Source organism: Phodopus roborovskii, unplaced genomic scaffold (assembly GCF_943737965.1).
Source record: "Phodopus roborovskii unplaced genomic scaffold, PHOROB, whole genome shotgun sequence".
NCBI lineage: Eukaryota > Metazoa > Chordata > Mammalia > Rodentia > Cricetidae > Phodopus > Phodopus roborovskii.
This window is the reverse complement of record NW_026126540.1, coordinates 15,967,753-15,984,951: the sequence shown is the minus strand read 5'-3', so window position 1 is coordinate 15,984,951 and position 17,199 is coordinate 15,967,753. Positions and strand designations below refer to the sequence as shown.

General features: G+C 36.3%; 2 protein-coding genes across 2 annotated transcripts in view; one reads left to right on the top strand and one right to left on the bottom strand.

Annotated features, from left to right (window-relative positions):
- Positions 1 to 1,084, bottom strand: part of Asic5 (acid sensing ion channel subunit family member 5) — a 40,717-nt gene extending 39,633 nt beyond the window's left edge. Inside the window, exon 1 of the mRNA XM_051199237.1 lies at positions 956 to 1,084. Coding sequence (XP_051055194.1) covers positions 956 to 1,084 — 129 coding nt within the window. The remainder of the gene's footprint in view (positions 1 to 955) is intronic.
- Positions 1,085 to 1,488: 404 nt separating this feature from the next.
- On the top strand, positions 1,489 to 16,666 carry Tdo2 (tryptophan 2,3-dioxygenase). The gene is made up of 12 exons (XM_051199225.1): positions 1,489 to 1,570; positions 1,777 to 1,882; positions 2,578 to 2,668; positions 5,806 to 5,876; positions 6,863 to 6,990; positions 8,212 to 8,398; positions 9,391 to 9,498; positions 11,273 to 11,384; positions 12,494 to 12,551; positions 13,814 to 13,893; positions 14,731 to 14,821; positions 16,107 to 16,666. The coding sequence occupies exons 1-12, from the start codon at positions 1,536 to 1,538 to the stop codon at positions 16,258 to 16,260; spliced, it is 1,221 nt and encodes a 406-aa protein (XP_051055182.1). The 5' UTR covers positions 1,489 to 1,535; the 3' UTR covers positions 16,261 to 16,666.
- Positions 16,667 to 17,199: the final 533 nt, after the last annotated feature.

The window sequence follows — 17,199 nt, the reverse complement described above, 5'->3', positions numbered from 1 at the left end:
TAAATTGATACTTCCTGGAAGAACAATGCATAATGCAATGTTAAGAAAATAAAACTATTTCATTCTTAAACTATCTACTTTCTATAATTTAAAGAGTAGAATCACTTTTCTTACCTTTTGTGCTGGAATGATGACCCATAAGCCAAGAGCATTTTGCAGTGCAAGGCCTTAAAGAGGGTGAAATACATCATTTATCATTCATCCTTGTAAGTACCTACCTAGTTGAAAAAGCAAGTCAATAAGTGGTATTAATTGAGTATTCTCTGACTCAGAACCTCCAGACTAGGACATCATGAAGGGAGCAGTCAGCCCCTCCCTCTTCAAGGTCTCTATCTCATGTATAAGTAAAGATCAGGCCATTGTCAGAACACAAAGCTTATAAGACTGGCACAGCAGAATTTGGTGATTTCTAAGTTCTCCAGTATCATAACATGTAATTATACAATAATAGTTATCAATTAAATATTCAAATATACTAAATCATAATAAAGAATTAAATGTACTTCAGAGTCTTCTAAATTATAACTTAAGAGCTTTTTTTCTAGAGGAAACTGCTATAAAATTTAAATCAGTTCCTTCATATTATTACCCAGCTATGGTTATAGCTTAGCCTAGAAACTGTTTCTGGGTTCTGATTAGTCTAAGAAGTTTTATGATGATGTATCTCTTGTTAAGTGGGATAAATGGGCAATGATGTTCATGACAAGTTCCTAGTAGCACAAATCAACTAAGGGCAGGGTGATGAAGCTTCTGTCTTGGCTCAACAGAAGTCAAAGCCATTGTTTATGACACCAATACCTGAGATTTGTAGAAAGAACATTGATGTTACCTTTCAGAACCCTGGGCACTTGGTAATTGCTCTTTTTGCATCAGGCACCAGTGTGGATGGATCTATCCTTCCTGTGACTGGCATGCCCCAACTGAGTGTGAACTGTTAATCTTGTGGCTGGCACACCTCAGGTGAGTTCAGTACAATGTGCTTGCTGTTGATTATGAGAGAAGAGCTAAGTCCGATGAGCTCTGACGTGGACTGGCTGTGGCTCTTAGCAGCACTGGCCTGTTCTGTTTCTTTCTCCAGGGACATTTCAGTTCTTGTTCCTCAGAAAATGTAAAACAATCCTACTTGAACAGATTAAATTTGCTTATACTCTCAGTATCTTTAGGGAAGTTACATTATTAGAAAAGCTTTTCTGGAATTAAGTAGTTAAATGCAAATATATATTGACTTGGTCTCTATTGATTTATTTGTAGCCTTCTATGTTGGATATAAAAGCACAACTTGGCTAGTCAAAGGGTTGGATTTGGCTCACTCTTCTAGCAAACAAGCTGTGCCCAACACAAATGCACCCTCCAGTTACAGAGAGAGGTTCAGCTATGAACCACTTCAAATGAGAGCCTGGCTAAGAGCGTAAGCTGAATGATGATTGGCTGAGTCTGGTAATCAGAATACATAAAAGGCAGCACTAAAATATCTGGGAAGGTAGATGCTGTCGCTGGCCTAGCAAACCCGTGTGTTCCAGAGACACCTCAGTACCATGAGTGGGTGCCCATTTTTAGGAAACACTGTGGGGTGAGTGTTTATCTCTTTACAAATAGAGGGGGCCCCAGAACTTTGGCCTGTAAGCAGTTACATTTCTGGGCTTAAAAGTTACCTCAATTATTTCTATTTTCTTCACTTATAAACCAAACAGAAATAGTGACAGAATTATAATGGCTTCTATTATGGTAACTGTGTTTCTTCAAACTCTTCTTTAATGTAATTTGCTCAAACTGCAGATATTCTTTGAAGAAATTATCTGTAAATGACAGCGAAGAAGACAATGCTCAAATTGGTGTAAACAGAGCCAGCAAAGGTGGACTTATCTATGGGAACTACTTGCAGGTAGGTGGCAAGTTTTTACTGGAGTTAACTGCTCTTGTCAGCTGCTAACTTTGGGTCCATGGCCTTTCCCTTGCTTGTCTTTTTTTTTAGTCATCAACAGTTTTCTGAACCTTGGGAGTCAATTATTCGTTACATAGATATATCCTTTCAAATTTGCTATAGCAAGTTAAGATGTGAAATGTACCTCCCTAGAAGAGGTAAGGCAAGGGCTGAAAGTTCTATATCTAGACAGAAGATTGTGAAAGAAAAACTATGATGCAGAAGACAGACGGGCATTACTCAGCACGTATAAAAAGATCTGGTCAGAATCCCAGACTGCTGAAAGAGTCTTCAAATTCCTCAATACAAAACAGAAATGTTGAAGGTACACAGAGAGCTTTCAGTGAGGAATTTGGAGGTCATTATGGCAAATATTCAGGTTAAAAATTTAAAATGAAAAAGATCTTGATTCATTTTTAAATGGCTTTGTAAAAACAATTGATTTAAAAATGTAAAACTTTCCAGGAACTTTTTGGAGGAAGGAGAGGAAAGGATTGCAGATGTGCAGCTGGCCAAGCAACGGGTCAAATCCTACCACACTCACTTCAGGGCTGTGGCATTTCTAGACAGGATTGCAAACTGCTCCTTAGTAATGTGTAGGTTTGAAATCCAGATCTGAAATCTCAAAATCTATCTTCTCATTTTCTTATTTAAAGTTGGAAAAAGTTTTGAATGCACAAGAACTTCAAAGTGAGATAAAAGGAAATAAAATTCATGATGAACACCTGTTTATTATAACCCATCAAGGTAAGACCTAAGGGCTGGGAAGCAATTAGCTACTTTGGTAATGATTCATCACCAATGAGGCATAGCCACTTTATCTGTAGGATAGTAAAAGACTGAGGAATCATATTTGTTAGATACACTTGAAAAATTTCAGTCATATAAAAACTTTTTTTTAATTTTTTTTTTATTTTATATTTTGATCCCAGTCCCCTCTCCCTCCCTCCACCCCTTCTTCTTATGTTCTCTCCCCTCTCACATGCACCCTGATCACCCTCCCCTCCAATCCCCTCACCCCAATTCCACATGTAGGGCAATGCCATCCAGGTGGCGTCATGTAAATCTGTCAAGTCATTTGAAGTAGGGACTAGGACTTCTCTACTGTCTCTAGGTTAAGGCAGTATCCTTCCCTGGGGGATGTGTCCTCCAGGTCTTTTTATGCACCAGGAATGCATTCTGGTTCCACTGTCTGAGGTCCCTTAGACTGCTCAGTCCTTCTAGCTGAGACCCATATTCAGGGGGTCTGAGTCAGTCCCATGCTGGATTCCCAGCTATCAGTCTAGGGGCCATTAGCTCCTCCTTGTTCAGGTCAACTGTCTCTATGTGTTTCTGCCACCTGGTCTTGTCTTCTCCCTCTGCATCTGGATTCTAGTTTGACTCAGTGTTTAGTTATGGGTGTTTGCTTCTGTTTCCAACACGTACTAGATGAGGGCTCCATGATGGTGGATAGGAACCTCTTTGAGCATATGGGTATATGGGTATAGACCACAGAGTATATGGGACTCCTGCTTTGTTCTGAAATTGGGAGAGACTTTTTGGCTCATGAAATTTTATAAAGGACTTGTAAGCTAATAGGCTATTCTTTTCTTGTTTTCATGAATACATAAAAGGCAGCACTTTCCAGAAATAAGTCCTTTTAATTTATTACAAATACTTCAAAGTCTTTTTGCATTTATGTTTTTTAAATTTTATTAATTAATTTTTTCATTTATTTTGCATCCCAATTTGTTTTCCGTTCCTCCTTTCCTTCCATTCCCTCACCATATCTCCCCACTGCTCCCCAAATCCATTCATTGTTTGTTTCTACAAATACATATAATTGTATAAAAATTCAGTATTAAGCAAAAACACATAATTTTGTACTTGGTAATATTTTTCAGAGCTCTGATTTCTAGATAGTGCTATTCAGGCTAGCAATCTGCATCTCCAGAGGGGCCTTGTGTGCTGAGATTACATGAACATTTTTACAAACATGTATGTTTATAGACCCACTACCCCCAAATATTAAGAATGCTTGATGTCTGGTTGTCATTTCTTGTTATGTTGTGTCTGTCCTGGAGCTCTACTCTATTCTACACACTTGAATATTTTTCCCTTTCCATGAGTTCTTGTCATTGGTTCAAATGAGTTCTTACTTCCCTGGGTAGCAAACATCAGAATACCTTTTTAATGAAGAACTTAATGAGATAAATATGTCAGCTCATTGTATTTTGTCTATTTTGTATTTGTTTATTTTTTTCCTTAAATTTTTATTGGTGGTTCACACTAAATTAAAATCAATAAGAGAGGAATCCTGGCCAGTCACCATAAATAGAATTCAAAGATAATTTTGAATCCTATCTCTACTGTTATGAATGACATAATCTTAGTCAGATCACTTAGATTTCAGACCTGTTCATTGAATGAAGACAATTTTTCTGTGTTCCTACTTCTTTCCATGATGAAGAATGAAACAATATTCTAATAAACACTTAGAGTATAACACATAGTAAGCTTGTAAAAGAAGGTGTCAATGTGACTTGATGTCTTCCACAGTTTTGTTACAGCATGCTGGCAGTGGCTCACAGGACTACCCACACAAAGTTAAACCTGGAAAGAGGCATTCAAAATGATCAGGAAACATTTGATTTCCTCATTATCTAAATATAAAAATTTGATCTCCTAAGCATAACTGAAAATAATGCACTTTCCTAATTATCACAACACAGCCTTTATTCATATAATGATAGCACATGGGATAGATTAGAGACACCAGACTGTTAACCTTCCATGCTCATCTAATTATTACACTGATGACTTAGCTCATGTATTCATTAAGTAAACACACAATGCTATGTGTGACTATGATGAAAATCCTTCTTTTGTGTGGTTTATACACTATGTGAATGACAAGCTAATGGGAAAGAACCATTTTGCTTGCCATTAATAGTCTGGTAACATGCGTCAAACCCATCTTCCCATGTCTGACATGTTCTTATTATAAATTATAAATTAGAAGCCTGCAGCACAAGGTCCCACTTAAAGGAAGATAATGTTTGATCACTGAACAAATAGGGTAATTGACTGAATTTAAGGAAGATTCAGTTCTTTATCCCAAATGACATTTTTAGTAACCAAATGTTTTGGTCCTAACTGTACATCTTCTATTGGGTAGGCGGTAGGACCTTTTGTTAGTGGTATTATTTGGTTACTCCTGTGGAAGGGGAAAGCAAGCTCTCACAGACAATTCCCACTTACATTCCTCAGCAGAAATGCTCTGGCAAAGTTTAGGCTTAAAGAAGTGGCCTGGAACTGAAGTGGGAAATCTCAGAAAGGATGTGCTGACTCACTTGGAAGACAGGGGTTCTCTCAGTTCATAGTGTGATTTGAATGAAGGTTAACTATTACTGTTTGATCAGTCCTCTGTCTTGTTTTCTCATCCGTCTTGAGCCTACAAATCCCAGGAATTGTGCAAGCAACTAATATCCACCCCCCCAACTCCCAATCAAACAACAATAAAACCTGTCTTACAAATGTAAGACCTTACAGTCCTTCATCTAAACTTATGATTGCTAATCTTTAAGTGGAGGGGTGAAGCTGAGGACCAGGTGTCCTCCCATGCAATGAGAATAGGTTATGTGTGCTATCCTAAAAGACTTAAACAAATAGGTCTGTTAGGAGAAGCCACTGTGATAGTAATGAAAATATAGAATAAAGTAAAGTATCCGGTACATTAGAAATTTGAAAAATAGAGATGATTAAAACTTATAAAAATGGATCTATGATTACATTTACTCCTTTTAAAGTTACATTCCCCAATGTCTTATAAGTATCTGTAATGGTCATATAATGATAGTCAAAGAGGTACCTGTAACTTTCTAACTGACTTCTTAAAATTTCAGCGTATGAACTCTGGTTTAAACAAATCCTATGGGAACTAGACTCTGTTCGTGAGATTTTTCAAAATGGCCATGTAAGTTTCAATGTTATTAAACTTATTTTGTATACCTTGTATAAGTGTATAGAAAGCATGACATGAAGATTTGTCAATATTTGACAAAATATTGAAATGACTGAAGAGTTTTTGGAGAGTTTCTCTGGGAAGTTTTATTGTATTTCAAGTCTTAAAGCCCTTTTACATGACACACTGCTCTCCTTAAGAAGTTGCTACAACTTACAAGTCTGATTTGTAATGATTCTGGAACAGGTAACAAAATTCTATTTCTACTGAATTTTGCCTATGGTGAGATAGGTGTAGGGAAGGCAAGGTAGGCTAAATGAGAGAAATGAAAAGGAAAGAGTCAGAAGAGGAAGAAAAGAAGGGGGAAGGGTAGGAGGACAACAGATGAGAGAAGACAGAACAGCACTCAGTGCCTAGAAGAGCAACTGTACTCACCCATCTCCCATTTCCTTCCATCCCTGAGGCTCAAGACACTACCATAGGTTCCAGCTCTGAGCTTCTACTCTATAAGCTTCAGTTTATCCTCCCCCTCTCCCCCCCCTGCCCCTGTGTTTCTCTATCTCTCTGTCTCTGTCTCACTCCACCCTTTCATGTGAATACAACACCATGGCTTGTTAGTAGCGATGTGATCTTTCAATTAAGAATAGATTAACAGGGTTACCATTTATCCAATCCTTTCCTAGAAGTCTCTCTGGTGCTTTGAACTTTCTTCTCTGAAACAAAAAAGCAAAAACATGCTTTGAAATAAGAGGGAGTGGTTCTTCTGGATAGCTTCTAGCATGCATCTGCTTTAAGAGTAGAAAGAAATTCCAATTTGTAGAAATCTCTTGCATGCCACCCAGCATGGTATTACCCTCACAAACGCTTATGGTAACTTTTAGTTCCCGCTATTTCTGTTAATATACAGACAGCTGATAGAAATATGTTGCCATTCATGATCTTTTCAGTACCTTCTCACAATCTGATTGACTACTCACGGTTTCTTCCTTGCACATCAGGTCAGGGATGAGAGGAATATGCTGAAGGTGATGACTCGGATGCATCGTGTGGTGGTCATCTTCAAGCTCCTGGTGCAGCAGTTCTCTGTGCTGGAAACAATGACTGCCTTGGATTTCAATGACTTCAGGTGTCCACTTCCCAATTTAGAAAATTATGGGGTTCATTCTCTCATACTGGCTCTGTAAAAGAAGAATGTGTGTGGAATGAAAGGAGAAACATGTTTCATTAGCACTGGAAGGATACAGATGGCTTTCATCACAGCATACTTTAGAAGTGGTTAAAAACATTCCATGTCTCATTTTTAGATACAAAAGTGATGATCAACTAATTTCAGTTTATCATCATGGTTTTTCTCAATAAAGGCTACTAAACATGAAATGGCTTAAATAGCTCACAATATGAAAATGTAAGAAATAGCAGTGGTATGTAAATAAATATATCAACCAAAATGTCAGTATTCATTATATACTGTCAGTTTTAGCTCTAACCCTTCAAACACACATGACCATCTATATATGTGTGTGTATTTATATCTCCATTGGAATATGAATTGACATCTTTAAAAAGCACACATGCAAGTTTTTGTTTTCTAAAATTAGAGAAGAAATTTTCTCAAGAAAGTTAAGCTAGGTCCATCATATAGTGCAGTACACAACACTCCAAACAAGTTTCAAAGCAAAGAAAGTGACAGTGAAAGACAGAGCAGGGCTGGGAGAAACAGAAGTCCAATTATTTCTGGTAGAATTTAAGAAACTAAAAGCTCAGCATCACCTATGGAGTTAGAAGATGTAAGGCTCTTGATGGTTTAATCACATCTTAGCCTGTGTCAGGCAGCATCTCATTGCTTATATTTGCTTTATCTCATTTATACTCATCTGGGTAGGAAGATGGATGACAATATCCATGATTAGCCCTGGTAGGAGGGATTAAATAATATTTGTATACAATCTTTTGCCACTGTCCACTTTCTTAATGTCCACCTGTCTTTTCTCTTAGAAATGTATGACATAGATGCACATTATTTATGTGTATATTTTTTCAATATATTCTTATGGAAAAATTATATAATCTACTATGTCTATAAATTAATCATGATAAAATACATATTACACATATTAAGAGATGTGACATTTTATAACTATGGAACTATCCAGCTTTAAAGTAGTCCACAGTGACAATGATGCTTAAGTGCCTTTTTTTTTTTTTTTTTTTTAATGTGAGGGGCTCCTTAGATAGAATTCCAGGCAGCTCTCTGCTTCTGATAGATACTCTGACAAACCCTCTCTTTGGAAGAAACCATACATGGTTATACAATCTCTTTTTCCCCCCTTCTCTTGTTTATTCTCAGAGAGTACCTATCTCCAGCATCAGGCTTCCAGAGTTTACAGTTCAGACTGCTAGAAAATAAGATAGGTGTTCTTCAGAGCCTGAGAGTCCCTTACAACAGGAGACACTATCGCAATAACTTCAGAGATGAGGACAGTGACCTGCTGCTGAGATCTGAGCAGGAGCAGACCCTGCTGCAACTGGTGGAGGTAGGAGCAGCTGCACTGTCTCCTGAGTACAGCTCCAATCTCTTGCTTACTTAGGTTCTGCTGCATCAGAGTTCAAACACTCTTATCAAAACAGAGTTACTTTCATGATAAACAAAGACAGGAAAGCAACCATACTAAACTTGTAATTAATCTTACTAAAATATTTAAGATATTAAGACTTTTATTGGGAAATTAAACAAGATTTATATAATTGTATGTCAGTGTCTAAAAACTTTATCTCATTAAATTACCCTGTCAAATATGCAATTACCTGATTTTTTGCCTTGATTATTTGATTATTTAATCAACTTTGTTTCTCTGAAATGTAACTCAATTGAAAATTATACAGAGAATTTTTACTAATTAAATTGCTAAGAATATTCTCATAAAAATCTCCTTCTTATTCAAATTTTTTGGGAATTTATGAAAAGTGTTTGTGGATGATTAATTTGAATTTTTTGTGGTAGCATAATAGAAAATTTGTCTTGATTTTTGTCGCTAAGCTTTTCCTTTTGAAAGTTAGTTATTTTTTTCTCTTGTGAATTATATTCTGCCCTTAATTTTCAGAGTGGTGTTAGTATAGGTAATTAGATCACTATTGCCTACTTATTAATGGAAAACTTAGTAACAAAGTAAAGTGAATAAAAAGTCAACTTCAAAACTAAATGCAGCATGAGTAAGAAACAATAAGTATTTATAAAGTCAGATCAATTTCCAGGCTAGGAGGTCATTTGCAGTCTCTGAATGATTGTAGCAGGGGCTGGAGAGATGGCTTAGTGGTTAAAAACAGTTACTGCTCTTCCAAAGGATGGCAGCTTGGTTCCCAGCACCCTGCACAGGGTAGCTCCCAACCTTGTGAACAACTCTAGGAAATTAGTGTTCTCTTCTGGCCTTAGTGGTCATTGCACAAAATCTTACAAGTTCCTCAAAATTATGAATATGTTAAATGTTTATGTTTACCAGGTACTCACATAAATAATTATTTACTTAAGGCATGGCTGGAAAGGACACCTGGTTTAGAGCCACATGGATTTAACTTCTGGGGGAAGTTTGAAGAAAATATACTGAAAGGACTGGAAGAGGAATTCCTAAGGATTCAGGTAATTATGAATTCATGCCATAAACTTGTTGTGAAAAGGGTTAGAAATTCAACCATAAATTGTCTGCTATAGTCATAATTTTATTTATAATCTGGCTTTTATAAATGCATCTTCTTGGATTATATATTACATGGCTGACTTAACTTTCTTCATAGATAAATGTGAAGTCAAATTAAGACCTATGTTATAATAAATGAAGATTTTTATCTGTAGCAAACAGCTAGTATTGATATAATTTTTATCTTTGTTGAAAATTATATATTGTGACAAATTCAAAGCACAACTGGCATAGAAGAGAAAAATTAGGCAAATGTATTTAACCCTGTAATATTTGTTGTTTCTGCTAGATCCTTTCTATTGGCCACAGGCAATATCAATTTATTCTCTATCTTATTTCATGAGATTGTTTCGAATATTCTTTCACCCTGTCTTCATGACTCAGCATCTCTAGTCATTCAACTTTGCCACTTTGAGAAGGGATTTTGAAAGCACAAAAATCATGTAATATGGGCTCAACTTTCATCTTCACCATGGACCTCTGTGACAATAAATAAACTCTGTAGCTTCTGTATAACTTTCCTTATAGGCAAAATAGAAAGTAAGGATATCTACCTCAAAGGACTATCATGATATATTCTTGTTTTAAAGCATTTCTATAACAGTGAACCATGGGTCTTTTACAAGAACAAGTGCTTTTAAACACCGAGCCATCTCTCCAGGCTCCTCCACAATGTTTTTAGGGGTCTTTGAAGACTACCAACTTTAACTTTTGATAGCTTTCACAGATTTTTTTCTTTCACCTACCACCATGTCTCAAGTACGGACTGCCACTAAAAAAAGTCTCTTCACTGCCCCATCCCATCCCCATTGTAGGAACATTTCAGTTTATTCTCCATGCTTTGGTCTTAGTTTCCTTTTTAAAATGCAAACCTGGTGACTTCTCCCTGTTGTCTAAGACCATGACATCAACCCTAAGACTTTTCATGTTACATGGTTGAACTCTACTGGGTTCCTCCCATGAGCTGAGCTCAGTGTTCTGAATCCTCTTAGTTTAAAATGTTTGTCACAGCACAGCTTTCCATCTTTGCCAACCTTCTTACTGCTGTTACTCCCTATGGTGATGCTCCTGTTCCTGTATAGTGCTGTCCTTGATCACAATGCTGTGCTTGGGTGATTAATTCCATCACAAGATATGTCTTTGAGGTGAGGAGATTCAATTTTTGCTCACAATTCATGCCGACCACTTTCCCATGAGCGTTTATTTATAAATGAATAATCACGGCAATAACACTGAATGCAGGCTTTCATCACCAGGTGCTTGCTCTGACGGATTGGGCCAACTGGTCTGTTGCAGTCCAAATCACCAATTGCAAGTAGAACTGTAGGGTGTGCGGATAACTAGTCAAAAGATAGCAGCTACATAAAAGCAATGTAAGCCATATTTAAGAAACTGCATTTATAGACTACAATAGTCAATACAGAATTTAAATAGAATTAATAGATTTCTGATTAAGAAGTACTATTTTTAAGACTTTTGTGAAGAATATTTGATATTATTAAATTATTTAAACAGAAGCAAAATGAGAGAACAGCACGTATATGGAAGATTCCTTCTTGTAAGACCTTATCTTTCACATTGTAGTGTTTGGTGTAATGATAAATACTTAAGGTACACCCTTGCTACAAGCTGAAGATCTACTTCTCCTAAGGGAAACATTTTAAAACACCAATCTGTTCTCTTCTTGGGAATATTAAAGCAATGTTTTCCTTTAAGGCTAAGGAAGAGTCTGAAGAGAAAGAGGAACAGATGGCTGAGTACCGGAAGCAGAAGGAGGTGTTACTATGCTTGTTTGATGAAAAGCACCATGAACATCTCCTAAGTAAAGGTAGATGTATTGTTCTAAGGGTCTTATACCTCAAGGGTATATGCATGAGAACAAATAATAGAGTGTTATACACCTGACTATGAAGCCTAACTTGGGGGAAATGGATAAAAATTGTTTTCCTACTTATAGAAGAAAGGCGTGAATAAATACTCTGTCTGACAGCTCTTCATTAACAAGCTTTTAGGTTGCTATAGTTACAAGACACTAGCCAACATTTTTATACTAAGTGCTGTGGGTAAGGGTACCAAGGGAAAGTTTTATTGTAAAGTACCACAAAAAAGATTTTAGAAACAAGAAATACAGATGTAATTATTATTATTTTTTTTGTACAGTACAGACTGTAGCAGTGGAATGAGGGTAGCATGAAACAGTTGCTAGGCTCCATTATCTATAAACCCTCAATAGAACATGGCTAATCCTTTGTTCTTATAAAGAGGGGTGAAGCATTTCCTCTACAACCAAGGAAACTAATTTTATGTGAATTAGAAAAAATTACTTTTTGTTTGGTTTCAGATAGGATATTATTATGTAGCTCAGGCTGGCTTCAAATCCATGATCCTATCTCAGCTGTTGAGTACTAGGATTACAAATGTGAACCACCATAACCAAAACAACCAAACAAACAAACAACAAAACAATTTCAAATGGGAAATAAAGTAAATATTGTTTAGTTTTTGAATAGTGAAGAACTGTATTGTTTCAACTGGAAAATACCTGTATCATGGGAGTGACCTACTCATTAAATCAGGCTGTCTTAATATATCACTGAACACATTTGAGACTGTACAATAATACATATATATGTATAATATTAAATCTATATATATATATATATAATGTATTAATTTACTTTTAGAATCATAGATTACTAAGTACAAGCTAAGGAAAAAAACCTTAAACTAAACAACAGTTTATTTTCTCTGAAAAGACCCAGAGCGTTTAACTATTTAAGATGGTAATTCAAATTAACACGATTGTCTTAAATTACCTAAGTAGATGAGCCTTGTTGTGAACTCTAGCTCAGTGGTAAAAAGTCCTAGCCTAGGGCATGCTAAGGCCTTGTGCAAAAAAGAGATTTTAACGCTGAAAACTTGCTGCATGTCTTACAGGTGAACGAAGACTGTCATACCGTGCACTCCAGGGAGCACTGATGATATATTTCTACAGGTAAAAAGAAAATTTAAAAAAAGAAAATAGAAAGGAAACTGAAGAGTAGATATGGCCATGGATATGGTTTATAAAGTGCAATCAAAATTTAATACAGTAATTCATTTTTTGGAGAACACACAGAAAATATTTGTTGTAAATGAGAAGTCTGACTATTCATGCAGTTGGTTGTTTATGCGCATGTGCACACAACCTAATACATGTTGTCTTCTAATGACAGAAAGCATAGGGTTTCAGTCATTAAGTGCCCCCAAAAGGCCAAAGCTAATCTTTTCTTAGAAGTCCAATTATGAAATAACTGTTTCATTAAAAATAGTTTCAGAGATTTGTCTGTTTTATCAAATAAAAAGTTGAGGGCAGTGAGAAGGGTGAGTGGGTAAAGGTATTTGCCACTAAGCTTGAAAATCTGAGCTTGATTCCTAGGACCTTCATGGTAAAGGAGAAAACTGACTCCCTCCAATTATCTCCTGGCTTCCAAAGATGCTCCAGCCATGGAGTGCACATAATTTGGCACACGCCTACATTAAAGAAAATGCAATTAAAAACTAAAAGAAAAGTGTCAGTTGAGAACGTCTCATAACCAGTTGTCTTCTTGGCCAATGGTTTCATATAAAATTTCTTTACTCTCTAAAATGTTTTCAGGGTCCCCTGGGTGTTTTGTTCACCTTCTCCTAAGGGCCCATGAATATGGGTTCAGCCCAGTGAGGACTGCAATGCCAAACAACCTTCAAGGGACTGTTTATTGAATTTATTTTAGTTGAAAGTTTTAATTTTGCACATATTCTCAGATCTCTTTCTTCAGAATCAGAAGAAACAAGATATTTTAGCTTTGCTTTCTCATTTTGAAATAAATGGATGTTCTAAGTAAAATGTGTATCAAGAATGTTGATGGCTCAGATAAAAGAAATTCAAGCATAGTAGGGGCCATAGAAATTATCTGTTTTGTTTTGGTATCTGTTGAAAAGCATGTTTTTTTTGTTAGCATTCTATTTAAGATACTGTATATATTTCTTTTCCAGTAAGATAGTATTAGGCAGGAGTCTCTGGCTGGTTTCCTTATACATATTACATGGAACTTTCTAGACTTCACACAAATACTGAGCATTGAATAGTGTCCCCCCTCCCCATTTTGAGGTAAGAAAACAAAGACTGAGAGGAGAATCCAAAGGTAGTACAGCTCCTAAAGACTCAACTGAATAGGGCTAACACACAGCATTGGGTTTTCTCATTCAGTAGGACTTCCTACTGTTGTTTTTTTGTAGGGAGGAGCCTCGATTCCAGGTCCCTTTCCAGTTGCTGACCTCGCTTATGGATATAGACACACTCATGACCAAATGGAGATGTAAGTACTTCTTCACCAGGTCCCCTTGCCCTCCCCTTGTATCTTTACCACATTTCAGGGATCGAGAACATGTTTTATTTCCTTCTACAATCCAAAGGAAAAGTAAAATTTGTGTCATTGTTAATATAAAAATGTCTTTATCTGAATGCCAATGCCTTTAAAAAATAAAATGATTTGCTGTATTTTATTTCATAAATGTTTAGTTAATTTTTAGGTTTGGTTTGAATTAATGGGTTTCATTATATTTACGTACTCACACATCATTTTACCTTACATTGTCACTGCCACCAACCTCATCTTTGCACCCCCTTCCTGTCTGGTGCCTTCTACCCTGCACATGGGCACCTTTGCAAATTCATGTATGTGTTTTTAAGACCAGGCCAGAATATGAGAAAGCATAGAGTATTTTCTTTTCCTTAATTACTCCTTAGGGCTGCCTCATGCCCCAGGTTCTCCATCCCTCCTTGTAACTTTACATGATGACCTCTGGTGCATAATTTCAATTTTTTAAAATTATTTTTCCTGGAAGAAGGATCCCACAGGGAAAAAAAATTGTAAAGGACTCATGAAAGCTCTTATGTGGCCCTGTCTCCCTGTTACTGTGCTCACAGTCTAAAAGCAATGAAGAATGAAGTAGAAGGCATGTAGCCTAAGCCACAGGGTTGCTAGGTAAACCGATGCTCTTCTCTGGTGTTCATATTTGACCTTTCCATCTGGCTAAGTGATAAGGTGTCAGCTTCTGCTGAAGCAATAATCATTACCAACCCTTTGGTTTTAGAACACTGTGGAGCTAATGGCAGAAAGATATTCATGCAGTAAATTTGTATGTTTGCCTAGATAATCATGTGTGCATGGTGCACAGGATGCTGGGCACCAAGACTGGCACTGGGGGATCCTCGGGCTATCAGTACCTACGCTCAACTGTGAGGTAAGATGGGACCTCCCAACCCTGTGGAAGTTAGCAAATCTTGGTATTTACAGGTCTGTGCAGGAAAAGTTACACTTCCCTCTGTCTGAAATGATAACAAAACATTTAGTTAAATACCAATATTCCTATGAAAACTCGAGGTGATTGTATAAAATTCTCAGCTACAGAACTCATCATTCCATCCTGTGACAAAAAGGTGTTCTGGGATCAATGGCTGCCAAACTGACAATTGTGCAGAGCAGTTGTTCTTAATACATGGGTCACAACTCTTTGGAGGTCCAAGGACCCTTTCACAGGGGTCACCTAAGACCATGGAAAAACAGATATTTATTTACATTTGCATATTTACATGGACATGATTAACCTGGACAATGTTTCTAATATTTCATATCTTTTAATTCTCACAAAGTCCTGGCAAGAGGGAGTATTATAGATTTTATTTCATAGAATTAGACTTTTCAGCTTCATATCCATGGTACCATATGTTATAAGTGACTAAAGCAGAATTCCAAACCAGATTTAGTTAACTTCAAAGGCAATTTTTATTCCTTTATAAAACTTTACCGGATTTTGCTATTTTAAAACTATCATTTAAAGTAGCTGACTAAGAAACAGAAAAGCAACTTTCATATGAAAACCACTCTTTAAATATTTGTAATGAAGCCAAGATGATATTTAAATTGATTAAGTCTTCATAGAAGTCATATGACAGCTACTTTGCAATTAGGAAATACTTTGCATATTACTTTATGCAACACCTTTTACAATAAAAAAAATGAGGGCCTAGAACTATGTTTCAGTAGTTAAAAATATTTACTGCTCTTCTAGAATTTAATTCCTAACACTCAAGTAAGTTAGCTTACAGCTGCATGTAATTTTAGGTCCAGGAGATGACACCTCTGGCCTCCCCAGTGCCTGCACTCACATGCATTTACCCACATACAGACATGCACATAAACATTGTTTTTAAATTAACTCTTTCAACAAATAAGAACTAAGGGTACAAGCTTAATTACATGAAAAAAATTTCACATTCAATCTAGGTTTAATTTGGATCACTCTGGTCTGAGGCAAACACTCAGCTATTTATAAATATTAATCTGAGATGTGATTAAAAGTTACATAATGTTAGTACCAATGCTACCTACAAGCCAACTTATATATGCTATATATGACATAGAAGATTGAATATTAATTGTGTATGGGAAATATTTTAGAAAAATTATGAATTAGAACATTTTTTCATATCAACAATCTAACATGTAGATTGCATGCATGTTTCCAGTGACAGGTACAAAGTGTTTGTGGATTTATTTAACCTCTCAACATACCTGGTTCCCCGACACTGGATACCAAAGATGAATCCAATCATTCACAAATTCCTTTACACAGCTGAGTACTGTGACAGCTCTTACTTCAGCAGTGATGAATCGGATTAAGTTCTTCTGAACATTTGGGAACCCTACAGTGTTCTTAGTCTGTCTTTTAATTTATAAGTTTTTATGAATGCATGTTTTGAGTAATGTATTTATACATGTAGCTCAGTGATGTGGTGTTCTGGTGCAATCTCAGAAACAATTTTATAATTTTGTGTATTGTGATGATGTAAAATTAAGTACTATGATGAGAAATAATTCAATAAAATATTAGCATCATAATATATAAAATGTATTCCTGTTAAAAATCAATTTACCCTGATACTTACCTCATAGAGCCACTTTATATAATTATTACCTCACTGTGTCATGCTTTATAAAGCTTATTGAGCACTTAGTTTATATTATATGTGCAATAAATACTATCATTCCATCTAAAATTTATTCAAATAAAACTTCAAATAATATATTTAGGTTTTGGCTGTGCATTGCTTGTAAAATATGGCTTTGTTGGGATTCTTGAGCAGGAGCAGAAACATTTCTGAAGCTTGATCTGAGGGATATTATAGGATTATTATTTCACCAGCCCAGAACTCAAGGGCACTTAAGAAATACAGCACAGGAACCCAGCTCCTGGAATGTGCTACTCCAGAAGTGTTCGTCTCTATTTTGTGTCAGTATTAGCTGTCATAGACAACTTTCTTCCTTACGCTATGGGCCCTGAGAGCGACAAAATTGATCTTTCCCTGTCACAATGGCTGCACTGGGGTGTGGTCAGTGCTAACACACACAACTGCTATAGAATTAAGTGACAGTTTTCTAGGGAGGAAAGATCTTTCCAACCCACTAAATAGGCCAACTGACTAAACAGCAAACATGCATTCCTAACAATAACATGATGCACAGGATTTATATTAGACTTGAGTCTTTGTCATCCTTTTTCTAGCCTGGCTTGGCTGCTAACAGCATTTCATTAAGTTGCTGATATGGAAACGACTGCAA

Excerpts from the sequence above, each read along its gene's own strand:
- Tdo2 (XM_051199225.1), top strand. The coding sequence starts at position 1,536 with ATGAGTGGGTGCCCATTTTTAGGAAACACTGTGGG. Across the intron at positions 1,571-1,776 it reads TTTTTAGGAAACACTGTGGG|ATATTCTTTGAAGAAATTAT; the intron begins GTGAGTGTTTAT and ends CTCAAACTGCAG. Across the intron at positions 6,991-8,211 it reads TTGGATTTCAATGACTTCAG|AGAGTACCTATCTCCAGCAT; the intron begins GTGTCCACTTCC and ends GTTTATTCTCAG.